Source organism: Ammodytes marinus (genome assembly GCF_949987685.1).
Source record: "Ammodytes marinus genome assembly, chromosome: 13".
In the NCBI taxonomy this organism is placed as follows: Eukaryota; Metazoa; Chordata; class Actinopteri; order Uranoscopiformes; family Ammodytidae; genus Ammodytes; species Ammodytes marinus.
Window position 1 is genome coordinate 18,094,993 of NC_137217.1, and position 20,595 is coordinate 18,115,587.

The following is a 20,595-nucleotide window of genomic DNA, read 5'->3' on the forward strand; positions in this document are numbered from 1 at the left end:
ATTCTTCCAAAAACAACCTCTGACTCCCCCATGGTCGAAGATTTGATGCTTCCTTAAAGGACAGTATCTCAGTTTTATTTTTTTCAAATACCAGCATCAAGGATTTCTGTTATTATCTTCTCGCAGTATTTAGAGCATCGTTGTTCAAACAGGTTCAATAAGCTTCCAGAGCCACAATTAACACTATAGTCTGTAGCAGTATTATTCATCATGCTATAAACATCTGTTGTTTGTGAGCTTCATCTCCCATATTATATTGTATACTTCTGAAGGTTGTAGTGAGTAGGAGAATCTGTTTTGTAGGAAAAAGTATGGGCTATTAACCATTTCAATGACAGTCACATAATAATGTAGTTTTTGTAACATTCAAAAGAGCAGTGACTGGACGTTTTCCGTTTGTCTTTATTCTTGTTCATTTTCCTTTTGAGGAAAGAGGCAAGCTATTGAATGGATCACGTGGCCTTGTATTGAGAGTGGTAATATGAGGAACTGTGCATATCCTACTCATCGAGGACACAGTTTGGACCTACGTGGACAAAAAATGCACTTTATTGTAGAAGTAACTTTCAGTTAAAAACAGGTATTTAGGTCGTTGCAATAGATATCACTAGTGAATGTCAAACCAAAAACATCTTATTGTTAACTGGTCATCATTGTTCATCTATTTATCACCCATTGGGTCAAAGCTAACTTTTGATTCAAGTGTAGCAAGATATTAATGTTGCAGTAACTAAGTTAAGTCACTTTATGATTAGAGAGTGGATTTTCAGATAATTTTCTGAATAAATATGAAGTATTTAAGAAGTGTCTTTTCTCTTATTGGATAATCAGTGACAGAGCATTAACTAATTAGACATTAGACAAAACTGAAATCATAACATCCCTGGTTCCACACTCATTGCCTTGCATTTCCTGTCTGATTTCCCACTACCCCCATCTAAAAGGTTTGGATGATATGACAGGAATGTGTCCACTGTTTGAACATCTCTAGCTCCTACAGTCATTTAAGGTAATCTGACAAACAAATGGGTATATTTGCCTGGTTTATTTAATTTAAAATAATTGTCTACATAAAAGATTGTTTAAAAAATGATGTGCTTTTTTGCATCCCTGTGATGATTTTCTTCTGCACCAAATTAACAATGGCACATAAACGTATATTATGATATAAAAAGACCATGATTTCATTCACATTGCCCAACCCTAAAATAATACATCAAAATAACAATCAGACAGTTCAAAAATTCACATTTTACTTGAAATATATAAAAACTTACAGGAAAAATATTTAAGGATACATTATAAAAGTTTCCCCAAAACAAAGTATTACTACATATCAATATGCAATAATGAAGTCATACATGGAAGGACTCCAAAAAGGGCATATGAGTGTGATGGAAAACAATTATTTTCTCCCAGCATCGACGATGAAAGTAGCCATCTCTTTGAACACAACACAGATGTGACGGTACGGTCCGAGAAAGGAGAGCCAGTCCCTTTGTAGTCTCCCTTTAGCATTCCGTCATGTCTTGGATTTAGTCTGAGTCTCCGTCGTCCTGTCCTACAGCTCCGACTACGCCTGCCAGCTCCTCCTCACTGCCTCGCAGACGATCCCCTGTACACAGTCACTCACAGTCAATCTGATTCATTCGTTCACTGCATCCCTCAATCACTGGTTACATTTATGTACGCCATGACTCTGCTTAAGGTCTTATATTCAAGATGAGTGACACCCTGGAGCCAAGCAATCATTGTTGTCACAGCACCAGTCACTCCTCTCTGCTAGTACACTGCACAGTTTTTTTCCAAACCAGAGCAAAATAAATAATGTTCTTTGAACTTTTACTAAATAAAGCCCACTACCATGTTGTATTAAGATACAAATTTGCACAGTAGGTTAAAACCACATTGAAAAGGAGTGACTGCTTTTTGTTTACATGTCACTATAAACCATAACATATTCATTTGGTTATCAAACAGAAAATGGGGGTCATTACATGTGGCACATTTAAAATGAGGAAAGACCTTAAACAGGCTTAAACGGTTGGGCATTCTTCATGAAAGCTTGTGCATATTTTTAGAATGTGGATCACACATCATTGGCGGAATCGCACCATTGATGTTATCAGACGGCTTGGAGCCTCTGTGAAGTGTGGAAACCACAAAGCAATTAACCTAATATTTCACGCTTAGCTCACACACACTTGTCACGGTGGTGTCGGAAAAATTCAGCGATTAAACGAACACGCACAAAAAACAACAAAGAAAAGACATGGAATGTGAAATACTAACGGATGAGCTCGGCGATGGCTCTCTGTGTTCTCCTCTCCAACTTCTCCAGTTTCTTTGCCACGTCACGCTTTAGATCCCTGGATTCAAAATCACAACGTCAATACAATGTCATTAAACAAACTGCTGAAGATTTTATGCACTGCACAGGTTGGGAAAATCATGATCGAAAAGCCACTTACCAGTCTGGTTTTCTCGGGGCGAGGTTGGCCAAGTCCTGAGGAAATAAATCAACAAAATATGAAAACTACCACTGCAAAGCTTCTTCAACAAAAGGACAATCACATTTAGAATGAAAGGAGGACTCACCACTTCTTCAATGATGGGCTCTGGATTAGCTGCATCTAACTGGTCTTTTACTTTGTCTTCCACTGCATACAAAGAATATTTATCATTAGAACAAATGAGTCAGGGGGAACTCGTGGTGTAGTGGTTAGAGCGTACCCCTGGAAAATCGGTCCTCATTGCAGCAGAACTGTTTCGAATCTGTCTAATAAAGCGAAAAACGCCAACACATATTCTAAAAAAATCATTAATGGAGTCTGTGATCTATACTTAAGGGGCCAGTTGTTGACCTATGACCTTCCTAGTACTCATGTAATGGCAGTATAATATTAACAGCACGGCACTGGAACGTTACAATCTTCAGTGTTCATGTTTTTTTCTGAGCTTGTTTATGATTGAAGAGTTCTCACCTGATATAGGCTTGGCTTTGGGCACCTGCCTGCCCTTAAGCTCCTCATCCTCTGGCGTGTAATTCCTCAGCTTCAGCTCTCTGTGGAAAGAAATAAAGACTTTAAATCAGTCTCAATTTGAGTGGTAGGAGGACTAATAACAATGTTGTGACAGTCCAGCAGGTGGCAGTTTAGGCAAATATATTCCACCAGGGATTGTGGGGCATACAAGACCCATCTGTAAACCCTACACAGCTGCACTTCTAGTGTGTATAGGAGGTTGGGTATAATGTCCCTCTTTATTCCCCATGAACACGTCTGATTAACATGTTACACCTTCTACTGTGGACACGGACTTGAGGAGAGCAGCAAACAGCTGAGGAATGCTCTCCTTGATGCTGAATTACACAGTCTCTCATCACATCTCCACTCAGAGGAATTCTTGGCAGGCATTGCAGACGTGTCTGCAAAAAATTATAACAGAAAGTCCAGAGGAGGAGGTAAGGTATAGTCGTACCGAGCACGGACCAAGGGAGTTATCAGCTGTTGTGTGAGCTTAACTAGGATTTGCGACAAAGCTCGAGAGGCTGTGCTCTTGATACATTGATCAAAACCCTACTGCCAGCAGACATACCGCTGCCTTGTATGGGTAAGGGTAGGAATGCTAGTCATGTATAGACACTTGTGTCCTAGGATAACCAAATGGAAAAGGATTGTACCTCTAGGAAACATAAATGCGCTTCACAATTATCCTATTGGGCTGAATTACGAGATATACTGTGTGCAACAACTTTCATCTTCTGAGAACCATGAATATCCAATCTGAATATTCTTTGATATCATACGTGTATTTACACTCACCGGCCACTTTATTAGGTACACAAGTTACATTTCTTGATAACACAAATAACTTATCAGCCAATCACATATCAGCAACTCAATGCATTTAGGCATGTAGACCTGGACAGGACGACTTGTTGAAGTTCAAACCGAGCAACAGAATGGAGAAGAAAGGGGTTTTAAGTGACTTTGAACGTGGCATGGTTAATTGTGCCAGACGGGCTGGTCTGAGTATTTTCAGAAACTGATGATCTACTGGGATTTTCATGAACAACCATCTCTAGGGTTTACAGAGAATGGTCCGAAAAAGGAAAAATATCCAGTGAGCAGCATTTGTGTGGACGAAAATGCCTTGTTGAAGTCAGAGGTCAGTGGAGAATGGGAAGACTGGTTCGAGATGATAGAAACGCAACAGTAACTCAAATAACCAATAGTTACAAACAGGGTATGCAGAATACCATCTCTGAACGCACAACACCTCCAACCTTGAAGCAGATGCTCATGTCAGCTAAGAACAGGAAAGTGAGGCTACAATTCTCACAGGCTCACCAAAATTGGACAATATAAGATTGGCTAAATCTTGCCTGGTCTGATGAGTCTCGATTTCAGTTGCGACATTCAGATGGTAGGGTCAGAATATGGCGTAAACAACATGAAAGCATGGATCCATCCTGCCGTGCACCATCAACCATGCCATGTTCCAAGTAACTGCCTACAACATACAATTAAAATAAATACACTCATATCTGTTAACCAATTTAAAAGTATTATTTTGAATCAACCCCTCCACACTTGTAACTGTTTTAATTAGGCTATTATTTATTTCATTCAATTGATCTGAATGTTTTAAATTGTTGTTGTCTGTGTGTGTGTGTGTGTGTGTGTGTGTGTGTGTAAACTTGTTATGTATTCTCATTGTATATTGTGTATCTGTACTCGACGTCATTGTAAAAGAGGGTCACCCCTCAATTGATCTTTCGAGGTTAAATAAAGGTTACAAACAAACAAACAAACTTAAACCCCCCTTTTCCCCATCATGTTGCTCTTTTTGAACTTCAACAAGTCTACTTGTTTCTGCCATGTGATTGGCTAATTAGTTATTTGTTTTGACAAGCAATTGAACAGGTGTACCTAATAAAGTGGTCGGCGAGTGTATATCATCAACTGGGGAACATGTTTCGGTGCAAACTCCATTATATTATATTCTTTAGATTTGGACAATTTTTGGGAAAATTGTGGCATTAGAGGAATGTGAGTGTCTCCTTTACAATATGATACACCATGAAGATGCTGATGAACAATACAGGAAATGTAACGGATAGGTAACACTACGTCTCTTGTCATAGACAAAGAGTGGTAGTGAAAAGGACATTTTGACCAGATGGGGGCGCTACACCAAACTGTCAGGAGGTCAGCAGCAACATGATAAGTAATAATCCTCTGGGGACCATATAACAGTTGTTCTGAACGGCTTTGGCACACTTCTCAAAACATTTTAAAGTTCTAAGCGCTGACAATGCATTTTCCAAAACAGTTCAGCAAACACTACAGATTATCTGCAAGAGCCTGTGACCTTCTCATGACGGTGTGGGCTCATATCTAATACATGTTTTCACCGACACTGAATGTAGCAGACCGCTATTTTACTGAGGCTGTCTGTCTGCTATTTGTATATCAAAGTGAATACTCTTCAGATGCTGATTTCAGCAGTCCAAAGTTGCACATTCGACTTTATAATGTGAGGTATTAACAATTTGTGAAACATTCTCACATACGCTTTTGTTATTTTTTCTGCCGTAAGAGCGTGACCTCACTCACAAATTTAGCCTTTACTGTCTCTTCGACACATTTACAGTGCGTTAACACATTTCCACTTCAAGCTCACCGTTACATCCAAGTGAGCCAGCGATAAATACAGAGCACCTCTCCACCAAAGTGTGCATCTGTTAAAATGTCTAGAGTGCACTGTGGCTGAGGAGGAGGTGTGACAGAGTTCAACTGTTTACACTGATATCAAGCTACCTGCCCCATTAACCAGAGCAAAGAAAACTCCAGACAACGACCAGTCCTTACCTTTACACATGAGCCACAAGGATCCAACATGTAGTTGGTCAATATTTAGAGGCTTTTGAACTTCCTTGAATCCGATTTCCCGTTTTAAATCATTTTAAATGTACTTCTCTATCCGTATCAGACATAACAAGACAGAATCTGCACGGTGCGGTTGGGTGCCTTTTGTGGAATAAGCTTGGAAGAATGTTATGATAAAACCACAAAGGAGCAATACAACTCTCTGCTCAAGTGCTACTATTTTGACATCGAAAACGTAGGTATCATTCCTTTGCATAGCCATAAATTTAGGACCAATATGTTGATCGTTTGGGTGTTCATGCTTTGGTTTGGCAATTTGATCTCCCATGAAAGTTTAATGCCATTCACAAGATACCCTTACAGTCACACCCTCCTACGGATGTGTGTCTTGACTTATCAAGTAAAAAATAACCCAAAGTGCATGCAACACTGATCTTTTCTCTTGACTGACACATGTAAATTAGGCCTTCCAACTTTGCAGCTATTTTCATTCTCATGGGAGAAATTTCTCCTGTTTGACTGTTGGAAACACAGCGGCACTTCTTCAGTGCAGAGTCATTAAATATAAACAATGGAAAAAAGGTCTTGATGGACAGGAAAGATGGCTGCTCCTACTGACTAACACACTAAATTGAGTAAGCTGCAGGATATTTGAGCAGTTTATAGCACAAGGCTGTGATCCAGCCTAGTGTAAACACTACTCCTCACAACCCCCAACGAGACATGCACTGTGTTACAAGATGGTGTTCAGATAAAGGGCCCATAAATGCTCCAATGACATGATAATGTACTTCTTCATCAGTTTCAGTTCTATTTACCACAGCTTAAATCATCATCTGAGCTCATGACATGCTTTTATAGAAATGAATGCTAAAATAACAGCAGTGTGTGTGTGTGTGTGTGTGTGTTTTTAATGTAATGAGCCTACCTGTGCCTTTCTTCAGGTGCATCCTCTTCAGGTGCATCCTCTAGTGCAGCTTTTTTCTTCTCTGGCTCCCCATCTTCCCCTTCCACCTGTTAAAATAACATCACATTTTCATCAAATAAATAACTTAAATTTACCATACAAATAACAGAATAAACATCACTCTTCAGTCAATAGAATGGCATAGGTTCATTTTGAAGAAGAATCACTGCATTGGTTGTGTGTAAATTTAACATCTAGCTTATTGTCTGTTAAGTTCCTATCTATCAAATAGTGAGTTAAAACAATTGTGATTGAGCATATGAACCACTGATGAAAGCTCTTATTTGCTGCTTTGCCCAGTTATACTATTTGAGTGTCTGGTTCAACCCTGCAGTGGTGCGTTCCATTGTACTCGGGACATGGGAGCTTCAGACTCAGCGATACTGAGTTTGCACCTGTATTATAACTTCTGGGTCACAATGGCGGATCAGAATTCAGAACACAAAGATAAAGCATTGTGCAGGTAAGAACTGCCAATCTACTGACTTCAAACAGCCAATAATGTTCGGTTTGGAAAGAAACTCTGGTCCAACAGCACCTGCAATTTCATTTTACAGCCACCAGAAACACAAATGTCTCAGATGTCACATCTTTAAGAATAAGATTTGCATATTTGTGTTGACCTGTATTTGGGACATTTTTTAAACTTGATTATTCCTGATATAGTGCTATTTGGGAGAAATAGAACTTTGTGATCTAAGCATAATCCATTGGAAGATCAGAGCACAAGTTACGCTGGACCAGGACTAGCTGGTACAACAACAACAAAAAGCTTAGATGGTAAATGAACAACACACTGAAAGCATGGAAGACTGAGACTGTAGCCTGTACAAAATATCCACATGTAAACCAACCTGGTGAAAACAAATGACACAATATGTTTGCAGAAATTCAAGTACAAAAGGGGCAACAACGGATATCGACCCACTCCCATTTTTGCATTTTCCTGAAGAGGCTTCCTGTACACCTGCGAGAACAATTCTGGGGACTGACTCTTTCTTGAAGTGCCGTACAAAAGGAAAACAACGCAAGGCTTCAGGAATGTCAACAGTGGCTTAACAAACATTGCTGGTCAAGCCCGTATGCCTCTGTTAAACACCAGCTTAGTGAAACATATTCTGGTTTAACTGCCAAAACAATGGCTTGCACAATAAACAGGGTTTCATGTCGCAATAATTCATATCCCAAACTGAAACACTTGTATAGTGTTAGTGCAGCAGAATGACGTGTCGTGTTTAGAGGGTACAACACAGACAGCCACCATTCTAAGAAAAAGCTGAGACTAATGCGACAACCTGCTCTCAGAATATGTGGGCCGGGGACTAGAAGTTTGTATTGACGTGGGATTAATTTATGGTAGAACAATTATAATGGGCAAAATAAGCTCATCACGCAATGGCATCTAGATAATAACTGATGAGCTAAAACTATGAAAAACACAAACCTATTACTATTATTATCTGTTACTTTAAAAAAAATTATTGTTGCAGATTTTAGTTTTTCATCTGTACCTTTCATGCAACAGTTATCTCTCCCCTCATCTTAAATTCCTAATTTTTTTAAGCAGTAAAAGCTCAGTTCTTATTATCTGTCTTGCGAAATCCGTTTGTCCAACTTCCACCAAAATACGTGTGTTGTTACTAGCTGTTATGCCATTGTCTATTTAACATCTGCATGGCAAAGGAGGGGCATTTTGCTTGTGTTTACTAAGACTATCCTATTTAAACTCACCTATGACTTTTCAAACTTTAAAATGTTTACTCTAACATAAACACTTCTCGGATCAATCAATAATCAATAACTCTGTAATTTGATGTGAGTAATGTGGCCATAAGACACACCCCGGCCATTGTTAAAGCAAGAGTTCAATTCTTCTAAAACTGCCCGAATAGTTAAAATTCTCCAATAGTCTCAATTTAGTTGAACAAATTCCCAGTTGATTTCCCCATATACTTAGGGGGCAAACCCCCCCCCTTTTTTTTTAAACAGACAAGAGCGTTGTAAAAGGTTGTTCACCAGAAATTATATCCAGGACCTTCAAGGATCCCAACCTGGGTGGACAACCTGGTCAACTAGCTGCTGGAAAGCTACAGGGGGCCGACATAGAGCAAATCAGAACCACTGTTTAAGTGAATGGGGGTGGGCTAATAGGGAATTTTTTAAACTTATAGATATCATTATGAAACTTTGCAAGTTGATTACTGACATTAAAACAACAACTTTTTGTATTACAGTATTTTCCAAAAACTTTGAATAAATATGAAAAATCATCAATATCTTACAAATGATGCATACATTTGCATATCTGCAACGCCCCAAAATCTAGATGTTGGACAAAAGCAGAATCAATTTGTTTTTAAATTTTGAAAACAAAACAAGTGTCCAACTGCCTGAAGCTTTTCCTAATCACAGTTCAAATTTGATCAATAACGAATGAATGAATTTTTTACACAGTTTTTTCCAAGGGAATGTCTAGCCATTTCCTAAAATACCAGCTGGAGACTCCAAAATAGGACACTTTTGGTCCATGGCACATGAAATGTAACTGTGTAAAAAAAATATTTTCGATGGGTTATTGATCAAATTTGAACTGTGATTAGGAAAGGCTTCAGGCAGTTAGACACTTGTTTTGTTTTCAAAATTTAAAAACAAATTGACTTTGTTTTCTTCCAACATCTAGATTTTGGGGCTTTGCAGATATGCAAATGTACGCATCATTAGTACGATATTGATGATTTTTCATATTTATTTTAACATTTTGGAAAATACTGTAATACAAAAAAGTTTTTGTTTTAATGTCAGTAATCAACTGGCAAAGTTTCATAATGATATCTATAAGTTAAAAATATTCCCTATTAGCCCATCCCCATTCACTTAAAGGTGCAGTGTGTAATATGACATCATCAAGAAAGTTCTACAAAGTTCTAGAATGCAACACTCCCTGGGTAACCCCACCCCTTTCGAATAATAACAGAAGCTACAGTGGCCTTCAAGGACAAGAACAATTCTAAATTTTTAACAATGCACCTGATGACATTCCAACTATGACACTTTCAAGATGGCGGCACTAGGCCTTGGTCCAAAATATGCAGAAATATGGACATATATGAGACCCTTTTTAAGGGAAAACATAATAATTCAAAAAAAAAATTTCAGCTATTATGCACTAAATTAAATGTACTTATGGATATTATAATTACTTTCTAGTAAATCTGCTAGGAAATAAAACCCAAAATTCTACACACTACAGGTTTAAACAGTGGTTCTGATTTGCTATGTCGGCCCGCTGTATCTTTCCAGCAGCTTGTTGACAAGGTTGTCCACCCAGGTTGTGATCGTGGAAGGTCCTAGATATCATTTTTGGTGAACAACCTTTTACAACGCTCCATGTCCACAAAATCACTTTGCCCCCTGGGTATGGCTACCTAATGTAGCTGATTGAGAGAATGCCAAGATTGTGCTAAGTTGTCATCAAAGCAAAAGGTGGCTACTTTGAAGAATCTAAAATAAAAAACATTCTGTTTGTTAAACACTTTTTTGATTATTATTTTTTGATTACTAAATAATTATACAGTATCTCACATAAGTGAGTACACCCCTCACATTTCTTCAAATATTTCATTATATCTTTCCATGGGACAACACTGAAGAAATGACACTTTGATATAATGTAAAGTAGTCAGTGTACAGCTTGTATAACAGTGTAAATTTACTGTTGCCTCAAAATAACTCGACACACAGCCATTAATGTCTAAACTGAAGGCAACAAAAGTGAGTACACCCCTAAGAAATGTTTTCCAAATTGGGCCCAAAGTGTCAATATTTTGTGTGGCCACCATTATTTTCCAGCACTACCTAAACCCTCTTGGGCATGGAGTTCACCAGAGCTTCACAGGTTCCCACTGGAATCCTCTTCCACCCCATTCATGACGACATCACGGAGCTGGTCGATATTAGAGACCTTGCGCTCCTCCATCTCCCGTTTTAAGAAGCCCCAAAGATGCTCAATAGGGTTTATGGCTGGAGACATGCTGGGCTGTCCATCACCTTTACCCTCAGCTTCTTTAGCAAGCCACTGGTCATCTTGGAGGTGTGTTTGGGGTCGTTATCATGTTGCCATACTGCCCTGCGGCCCAGTTTAAGACGGTTGAGTGCACGTTTTCAGCGTCACACCAAGAGGTTGGTTTTGGAAAATAGACGTATGAGTGCTGCCAGCATTGCTGCAGGGCTTGAAGTGGTGGGGGGTCAGCCTGTCAGTACTCAGACCATACGCCACACTCTGCATCATACTGGTCTGCATGGCTGTTGTCCCAGAAGGAAGCCTCTTCTAAAGATGATGCAAAAGAAACCCCACAAAAAGTTTGCTGAAGACAAGCACACTACGGACATGGATCACTGCAACCATGTCCTGTGGTCTGATGAGACCAAGATAAACTTATTTGGTTCAGATGGTGTCAAGTATGTGTGGTGGCAACCAGGTGAGGAGTACAAAGACAAGTGTATCTTGCCTATAGTCAAGCATGGTAGTTGGAGTGTCATGGTCTGGGGCTGCATGATTGCTGCCAGCACTGGGGATCTACAGTTCATTAAATGCTAACATGTACTGTGACATACTTGAGCAGAACATGATCCCCTCCCTTCATACACTGGGCCGCAGGGTGGTATTGCAACATGATAACGACCCCAAACACACCTCCAAGATGACCACTGCCTTGCTAAAGAAGCTGAGGGTAAAGGTTATGGCCTGGCCAAGCATGTCCCCAGACCTAAACCCTATTGAGCATCTTTGGGGCTTCTTAAAACAGGAGATGGAGGAGCGCAAGGTCTCCAATATCCACCAGCTCCGTGATGTCGTCATGAATGAGGGGAAGAGAGTTCCGGTGGCAACCTGTGAAGCTCTGGTGAACTCCATGCCCAAGAGGGTTAAGGCAGTGCTGGAAAATAATGGTGGCCACACAAAATATTGACACTTTGGGCCCAATTTGGACATTTTAACTCAGGGGTGTACTCACTTTTGTAACCGACAGTTTAGACATTAATGGCTGTGTGTCGAGTTATTTTTAGGGGACAGTAAATTTACACTGTTATATAAGCTGTACACTGACTACTTTATATTGTATCAAAGTGTCATTTATTCAGTGTTGTCCCATGAAAAGATATAATGAAATATTTGAAGAAATGTGAGGGGTGTACTCACTTTTGTGATATACTGTATATGTGTTCCTTCATAGTTTGGATGTCTTAAATATTAATCTACAATGTTAAACAAACAAACTATCACTGAGGCAGCAGACTTTCCTTTCTTGTACTACATGCGAGTTGTGTTTGTAGTAGTTTGTAATGTAGTTCATTCATTCATTCATTTCAGTTCAACGTGAAACTTATGATGCACGAAACAGGGGGGTGATGTACTAACTATTCCCTTTTTAACTAATGTTTAGCAAAGAAAGTTAACTTTGACACGTGAATGGAGGTTACATTACTTTGTTATTGTCTCAGAGAAAGAAATTAACACAAGTTAGCTTTTGTACAAGCAAACCAGATACGCTTTCTACAACAAAAAAAACAACAGAAATACCAGAAGAAGCTACTGAACTTATTTGGACCCGGATTCAATATCGAATCCTACACCTACTCACAGCGAAAAAAACTAACAAAATAACAAACAAAGGTTAAGATTTGCAATCTAGCCTACTAAGCCTAGACACGAATATGCTAACGTTAGCTACAAGCTAAGCCGTCGCACGCTACAACACCTACAAAATAAAGCGTTTTTCTCCTGGCTTTGATCACAAATCAGACATCACCAGACAAGACACTTACATTGAGTTGTTTGCCCCTCAGTGCTTTTAGCCTCTCCTTTCTCTTTAGGGCCTGCTCTTGCAGTGAGCCAACATTTGTCTCCATGTTTATTTCGGCACGCCGCTCACTGCTCTCTGACATCTATTAACCGTCCTGGCTAAGGAGGCTGGTGGAAACGACCGTCGAGCACATCGATTTTCAGCGGCCTGTTGCCTGTTCATGTGATTATTATTGTGTTTCTTTATGACACAGTTGACAAAATATACTACATAATAAGGTTGATTAGAAGCTTTTGTTTTTCATTAACATTTTTTTTAAATATCTAATTCCTACATGGGATAATGAGATTTTCCAGAAGTTAAGCAGAGAAATGCTTAAAATGAGTTTTATAGCCTAATGGATGGCCTATTGGCTCATGGATTAAAACTTGAATTGATTTACTTTTCAAGAAGTTATAGGCCTATGCTATCATCGAGTAGCTTATGCCTAATGGACAATTAACAGAACTGTGCATTAAAGGGGAACAAGTGGGACGGTCACTGGCAGACTGTCCCGTCTGTGTATGGTCACACTGGCAGGTCCTGGTGAGGAATGTAGGCCATCACCATGGTAATACAGCTGCCTCAAGCTTCACTGTGTCCATCCTCCTAATGACGGATGTGTCAACACAAACCTGGCTGTGTCATAGATTGGTAACAAGGTTAGAAATCATAACACTAAAGGGGTAACTAATGAATCAAAAAAATTATTTACGTTAGTGGCCCAAACCTAACTCCTGTTATGCTTATAGCCTAGATTACAAATAGGCTATGGATTACCTAAACTGATAGTAGGTCTACAACTAGAAGCCTAATAGTAGGCCTACAACAGACACAATACAAAACTGAATTTTCAATAAGAGGAAATGGACTAGGCCTACATGTTTTAATTTTAATCGTTTTAATTTTCCATGAACATTATTCATCCATCCATCGCGCCCATCCATCCATTTATGATATAGGCTAGCCTACTCATAACATCTGATGTTTTGTTAGATTTAGAGACAAATCACCCAGCTGTTAGCAATAGTTGGGCCTCTAATCCTCCAGTCATCTTGCAAGAAGTGTATGTTGTGTTAACACCTTATTTAAAACAAATGCTCATCAATTGACCTCTTATTAAAGAATATTTTGTTTTAGAGGATTGAAAAGTATGGGAAGTGTCTTGTTTTCAGATAATTGGGTTAACTGTTGCCAGACCTTGTGGTTTACAGAACATGGAGTTCGACCAAACACCCCCAGCACTGCTCAAAACAACCAAATAGGCTATCTTTTAAGCACCAAGTTGCATTTAAGAAGAATAACTTTTCAGGGAGGAAGGAAAGGGCCATTGTTTTTACTACCGGTAGTTTACTTTCAGCATTGGTCGGTAGAAGTAGTATGACATCCATGTGTTTGCAAGTGTGTTGATTAACAGTGTTAAAGCCTTTAACACTAATACAAGTATGTGCAATAGCCATTTTCATACAACCTATTGAGGAACCAGGAACCATCATATCCTATCCGTTAGTCTGAAGTTCAGCTGTAGGCCTACGTTTGTTGTTTATTTGTTTGTCTTTATGTTATCAGTGCTGACTGTTGCTTAGTGTGCAGAGTGACAGCTCTATCCTTAATCCAAAGAAATTGAACAACAAAGGCTTTTCAGAAATCTAAGATATGCTGCCCTTTCTGTGATCTTATTTATATAATTCTATCTTTTCTTTATTTTCTTGGTGATTATTTAGGCCAAGCAGATGTGGCAAGAAATAATTGTTCATCCATCAGTAGACTAGCCTATACAGTATGTTCCTGAGGCTGCTGTGGCATATAGTGTGTGTATCTTTAAGAATATCAGCCTACCTGTGTGAGCATGATCTACACACTTAACGCTTTACTGTATTGCTTGCCTTGTTAACAGACAGGCACTAGTTGATGGGCAATTTGCTCCTGCTCATCACACCTCCACTGACAGAGCAGCCCAGTCGTTGCTTGGACTTTAGCGGATGGCATCTGTCGCTTCCGTGGGAACTCTCTCCAATAGGAATACAGCAACACGCTCGCTCTAAACGCGGACATGGGTGTTCCTCCAGACATGTATTTCCACGCATTTTTGTTCCTGGTCGTCTTACTGTTTCGACAGTGAACGATCCGTGGGCTCATTCGCAGACTTGTGTTTTGCCTTTTTAATGCCACTCTGACAAGTTTGCGTGTCGAGACGGTGAGCACTTTCGCGTGGATTATTATTGCGCCTGAATTCGCAGGAATATGGTTCACGGGAGCGTGCCGCGTCCTCCTGCTATTTGGGAAACAACTTCAACAACAGCCCTGACTTTGATCATTTTCACCAGTTTCATGATTTATTGATAGAAAACAAGAGGGAGAGAGATAGCCTAATGAGCAGCCACAGGGGCGGCGGGATGTTATCGAAGGAAAGGCTGTACGAGCTGTGGATGTTATATTACACTAAGGTGAGTGCAAGTGCGGAAGACCTGACGATGACACCTGTTGTTGCAGCGGGTCTACTGGCTGAAGTTTAGAACCTGATCCGATAGGCATGATCGTGGTCTGCACTTCATCTGTGTTGTGTATGTCCTCTCTCTCGTCCTCTCCCCCTCTTTCTGTGTGTCGTTTGTTGGAAACGGTGACACGAGGAAGTCTTTTCTGCCTGTTTGTGCACTAGTGCTGTTTATTTACCTAGCAGGAGCTCGGCTGCCCTGCGCATAGTCCTACTAAACTAGAGAAGGATATCATATCGTATCAAATGACTGTGCCACTGAGACAATTCAATTGCTAAAGCAGTAGGCCAAAGTAATATTGGTATCTGAAGCAATAACCCGCTCAATTAGGCCTAGGTGTATTTGATAGCATGATAGCGTAGGCTACCTGCGTCGCAGGTAGGCTACTGAAGTTACTTCCTGTTCCTATTCCTCCATGTGTCGCTGCCGCCGTAGTTGCACTTTTCATAGACTAAACCTTAATGGGATCAGTATTGTTATGACGCCTGTGTTATTGTACAGGCCACTTATCTATTCTCATATTACCTGGGCTGGAACATTTGTTTTTGAAAAATGAAACATTAGCCTAGTCATATCATCATTATACTATTTGTGTGTGATATTTTGGTCTCAGATGTTGCCTCCCTGTGGGTATCCATTCCACTGCATCCCCTTCCTTTGGATGGTCATTAAGGTGGAATATCTTGGTAATAATAATGAAAATAAATGAATAGTAAAATGCCCTTGCCTTTGTCGTTTCACGTCTCCACTTGAAGGAGAAAGAAAGTTTGGTCTGTCAGTAAATTAAGTATTTAAGGAATTACTATTTAATGTGTGTGCAATCTGCTCCTGTGCCTGAGGACAGAAAACAGACCTTTCCAAGTTTGCATGTGCTGTGTGTTCACTTTGGGGCACTCTCTCATCATCGCAGGGCCGCTTTCAGGACAAGGATAAAGACTGAAAAGACATTTTTCAATATGTATCTGAATTGTGTTTTGTTTTGATTTAGGACTAGGTTTAATCCCCATGAGAAACCTGCCAAAGGCTTTAAAAACTGGGCAGAGGTCAATGCTGGGATAACTGCAGAAATGCCCCAAAGTGACACAAGGGAATGAGAAGTGTATCACCCCTTACAGCATGCACTATCAGAGTGCTCATGGTTATCACTTTGGGAACATGCCAGAGGAAATGTACTCTGCTACTGTAGGTTCACTGAACGTTCCTGGTTAATGCTGCAGTCTTTTTTTGTTTTACACTTTTCTGTGTGTTTTCTTGACAGTAGATTTTGAATGTATGCAAATGACCTTGCCATACTTCCTTGCTGCGATGAAGGATGGCAGAGGGAAAGAGATTTAGTTGGGCCTAGTATTAAAACGTCAACACCTTATTTGACACAATAGGCAGCAGAGAAAAGGCTGCAGAACTACTTCAGAGAACAATTACCTGCCTCTCTTTAGACATCAACATGCCACTGTACGTATTGCTTTCATTGTCTGCCTGTTAGTCAAGTTGGCATGGACGATATATTCTATTTACTCAAATGGAGAGGCGGACACATCCCAGCTATGAATCACAGGCCTTGTCACACATCAAGGAATTACTATAGGCTACAGATATGTCAACAAGACAAGGGACCTGAGCTGTATTTAATAGTTTTTTTGTAAGTGCTGAAAACAAGCCATAACTTATAGTGGCCATGGCCTGACACCCTATGTTTGGGTCACAACAAACACACCCAGGCAGCTTTCTTTACTCCCCGACACAGATCTAAATTTAAAGTCTGCAAATATTTCGGTCGTGTGTCTCTGCTGATGATACAGTTTTCCCTCAGACTAATTCATATTGTGCCAGGCTGCTCTCTGTGTGCAAGATCAATTCTGACAGTATCTGCTCATTAATTCAAATATTCAGTAAACTCATACATTGGATTATGGGAGTTTACGGTATGTAATATGGGTGTGATGAATCCAGGGGATTCATACAAGATCTCCAGCCGTCGTTCCGTATTTGCAGTGAGAAAGCAAAACTTGCTCAGGCATGTCGGTGATAAAGGAGCTCTGCTTCCTTCGATTGTGCAAGAAATCACACACCCCTCGCAAGACTTTTAAATCTGCTGATGTTCGGGACTGATGTGAACAACACTGTTATAGACATATCTTGTTCGTATTGTATTAAAGTTGATCCCAAATGACACATTAATGATAGTTCAACTAATGATTTTCTGTTTAGAACCCTCGGCATATGCCCCGTCTTGTTCTTCTGTTCCACTTAAAAAAACATCTCACTGGCACAATGTTAGAGCTCCATGTTTCATATCTGAGGGAGTGACATAACTTGTCAGATCGTGTCTGAAGACACACAACTGTGAATTATTTTTGAATGGGTTTGTTCCTGTCCCCAAGTCATAACACAGTAAGGCTGTTGGACTGTTCTTTGACAACAGTTTATTTTGTTGTTGTTTTGATTCACTATATCTGTAGGGCTACAGCTATTTTTTACATCGATGACACTGAGGATGAATTTTGCTTTTCGTAAATAGGTAATTGAGTTCAAAACTGTGACCAATTAGATGATAAGTGTTTGTAATGAATTGCAATAGTCCAAAGTCTTGCCTTCATGTTGCCTGCTTGCCTATATTGCTGGTCCCAAAAATGCTAAAATATCCAATTGTACACACTTTACAGTAAAGTGCATAACAGTTTCTTCACATTTTAAAGTAAGCAGGTTGTGACCTCAGTGATGCAGTGAGAAATCTCTTATGCACACTGAGCCTAGAGGACTGAGACACAGACAATCTACCTATCTATGTCATAAATCTGTGTGAAATGATCTTCCCCCAGCTGCTAAAACAACAGTGTGAACAATAAGCAGTCAGAGAAATAGTGTGTGATGATTGGAGCTATTGAAGCCTGTGTAGTGCTGCTGTCCATCCACACAGCTGTGAAACCACGTCTTCTGTCTCTTGTGAAGAGACAACCCGTCACATTTCCTGGCATTTGTTTGGTTGACACACCATCAGTCAGCCTTTTGTGTCATGGTCCTGATTACTGATCGTGCTATGATTCATGTCAATAACTGTCAAATAACTGTGCTGAGAGACGCAAACAACAACAGCCAGCCCTGCAGCTCAGTATGACTGTGAGGTCTGTAGGCCCCGGGAATGAGTTCCCTGGTGTGCCTCGATGTCCCCTGTTTACCAACAGTAGGGCCAACCAGGAAAATGAAAGTGCTCTTTGCTTTCACTTGTGCGGGAAGCTGGAGCGAAGCAGAATGCCAAGCAGCAGAGAGCCACACAGCTGCTCGGCCATGTGCAGAGAAAGAGGAGATAAATGGCACAGTTTAGAGGGGTTCGTACCTCATGGTTGGAACATGATATATGCGCCAAGTAGTGTCTTTAAATTACTTTGTTTTTGTTTACTTTGCAACTGCACACATACATCCTAGAGCTAGTCTCTCTGGGTGATGTGAAGGGTAGAAAAGTTGAGCCAAATCTATGTAGGTGTGGATTCGATTTTGAAGGGAACTGTTTAGGCTACAGACATACATCCGGGCTCTAGCAGGTGTGTCTAAACCAATGTTGCTACAGAAAAAAAACTTCACGTATAGCGGTTTTACTTCTTAATAGCAAATTAGATTCACTTCCTATCTGTGATCTAATTGTACAATAACATTCTTGCTGTTGCAGTTAAAGGTGAAGTAAGCGATTTATTACGTTTTAAATCGCTCTTTATTCATATAGTGATCACTTACATAATGTGCGCGTATCATAAAGCGATGTCTCAGTCAACTGCTCTGCATGTAATCGTCAAATAAACTTATTGGAGAATATTTTTATCCAATCACAAGAGAGAACGCTACAAACCGACACCCATCTCACTCAAGGTCTCACTACTGGTGCACGCCAGAGCAACAGATGGGTGAATGTTTATGCGCCTACAATGGCGGAGCAGGTAAAAATCCTTCCCAATGTCTGTTTTGATGGTTTTTATCATGTTTTATCACACTTATGGATCTGAGATGATGCTAGATAACTCGCTGCTTGAAGACCGCAGTGCATTAATGTGGTGACGTAGGGACGAGCGAGGGGACTGCTAACTGCAGTAACTGACAGGAAGTTAGCTAAAAGAACCATTCCGCTTACAGCACCTTTAAACCCCTGAGAGTACCTTAACGACAGGCAAAAGCAGTAGCCCTCAAGAGGGGAACAGAAATAATACACTTCCTCTCCCTTAAACCCACAAAGATAAGCTCACCTGCTGCATTTAGCAACGCTCCGTTAAAAAAAGCGAAGGCCATCGTAATACGGAATTGTAATTTCCAAATGGTGTCAGTCACTTAATTAACCCCTATTACTGCGTTTCCTTGTAGCCTACATTGTGAACCCCTGTAGACAGAATTAGAAATGATGCCGTACAGTATATCATGCAAAATAACATCATCTACAACACTGGATTATTGAGTCCCATAAAAGGTCAAAACAAAACAATTTTTATATCCTCAGTAACTGTTCCGTCTCTCAGCTTATTGGGAATTTTAAAAAAGCTTAAGGCTTTTCAGAAATATTCCTGTGTGTTTGTAGGCTAATTAACATAATTTTAGTTTAATTTCGCCAATCAGTTGCTAATCAGATAAAGAGTACAGTGGCATGAGCACCAAGCTCTCGACAACTTTAGACTACAGTATTCCTTATCTTATGGACTTCATTACTTCAACTTGTCACATTTGAGTCTTTACTCCTATGTATTCTGACAGAGTGAGCTGCTCTTTCAATGTCATGAAACTTATTTTTTTGTGTTAAATTTAGTAATCATTAACACTGTCCTGCTGGAGCCTTATTGTTGCTGAGGGAAGTTTTTACAATGGCCTCGCTCGTATCTGCTCACAACAAGCGTTGGATTCAAAAGAGGAAGGGGTTTGACGAGGAGGCAGAGTATTGAAGGAAATAAGCCTCGGTTTAAGTGACATGTCATTTCCTGGTTCCTCGCTTGACGTTGGAGGATGAGAAAGGTGCAGGTCAGACGCTGTACGGCTGGTTAGGAGTGATGTGCAGCTTGTGAGCTGTGGGCTGAAGACTACACTGAAGGGCTCATCTGAGACTGGGTTTGCAAGAACCTGGAACCCTGCTTGGCCGCATACAATGAGAGATGGACTGGCTCACAAGTCAATGCCAGTTGGTAATGTACATTACATGTAACATTAATGCAGCATTGGGAAACAATGTTTTGTTGCTCAATGTTTTCAGAGTCAACTGTGTTTGATTTCCATTTCTCCTAGTCAAGGAACACACACTTAAGACCTGCAAAGAGCTTGAACATTAAGTTACAGCGTGTTCTGTTCTTGAGGTTTTGGTTACAGTGCAGCTTTTAAAGTAACCTAAATCAAATGCAGCACACGGTGCATTGCTCATTTGTTGTCCTATT

At 40.1% G+C, this 20,595-nt stretch overlaps 2 protein-coding genes across 5 annotated transcripts in view; one reads left to right on the top strand and one right to left on the bottom strand.

Moving 5' to 3' along the window:
- Nucleotides 1-1,231: 1,231 nt before the first annotated feature.
- Nucleotides 1,232-12,771, bottom strand: ccdc12 (coiled-coil domain containing 12). The gene is made up of 7 exons (XM_080038910.1): nt 12,685-12,771; nt 6,823-6,908; nt 2,985-3,064; nt 2,599-2,660; nt 2,472-2,506; nt 2,293-2,369; nt 1,232-1,615 (listed from the first exon to the last, which is right to left on the bottom strand). Exons 1-7 carry the CDS (start codon nt 12,766-12,768, stop codon nt 1,536-1,538), a joined length of 504 nt encoding a protein of 167 aa, XP_079895036.1. The 5' UTR covers nt 12,769-12,771; the 3' UTR covers nt 1,232-1,535.
- A 1,999-nt stretch (nt 12,772-14,770) lies between these two features.
- Nucleotides 14,771-20,595, top strand: part of nbeal2 (neurobeachin-like 2) — a 34,748-nt gene continuing 28,923 nt past the window's right edge. For all 4 annotated transcript variants that reach the window (XM_080039768.1, XM_080039770.1, XM_080039769.1 and 1 more), the window contains exon 1: nt 14,771-15,148. In XM_080039768.1, coding sequence (XP_079895894.1) covers nt 15,074-15,148 — 75 coding nt within the window. In that variant the 5' untranslated portion in view covers nt 14,771-15,073. The remainder of the gene's footprint in view (nt 15,149-20,595) is intronic.

What these genes read in the sequence shown, in the direction of transcription:
- ccdc12 (XM_080038910.1), bottom strand. Translation starts at nt 12,768, where the DNA reads ATGGAGACAAATGTTGGCTCACTGCAAGAGCAGGCCCTAAAGAGAAAG. An exon ending in TGAGGGGCAAACAACTCAAT is followed by an intron (nt 6,909 to 12,684) that starts GTAAGTGTCTTG and finishes TTATTTTAACAG; the next exon opens with GTGGAAGGGGAAGATGGGGA. An exon ending in GCCCCGAGAAAACCAGACTG is followed by an intron (nt 2,370 to 2,471) that starts GTAAGTGGCTTT and finishes TTTTGAATCCAG; the next exon opens with GGATCTAAAGCGTGACGTGG.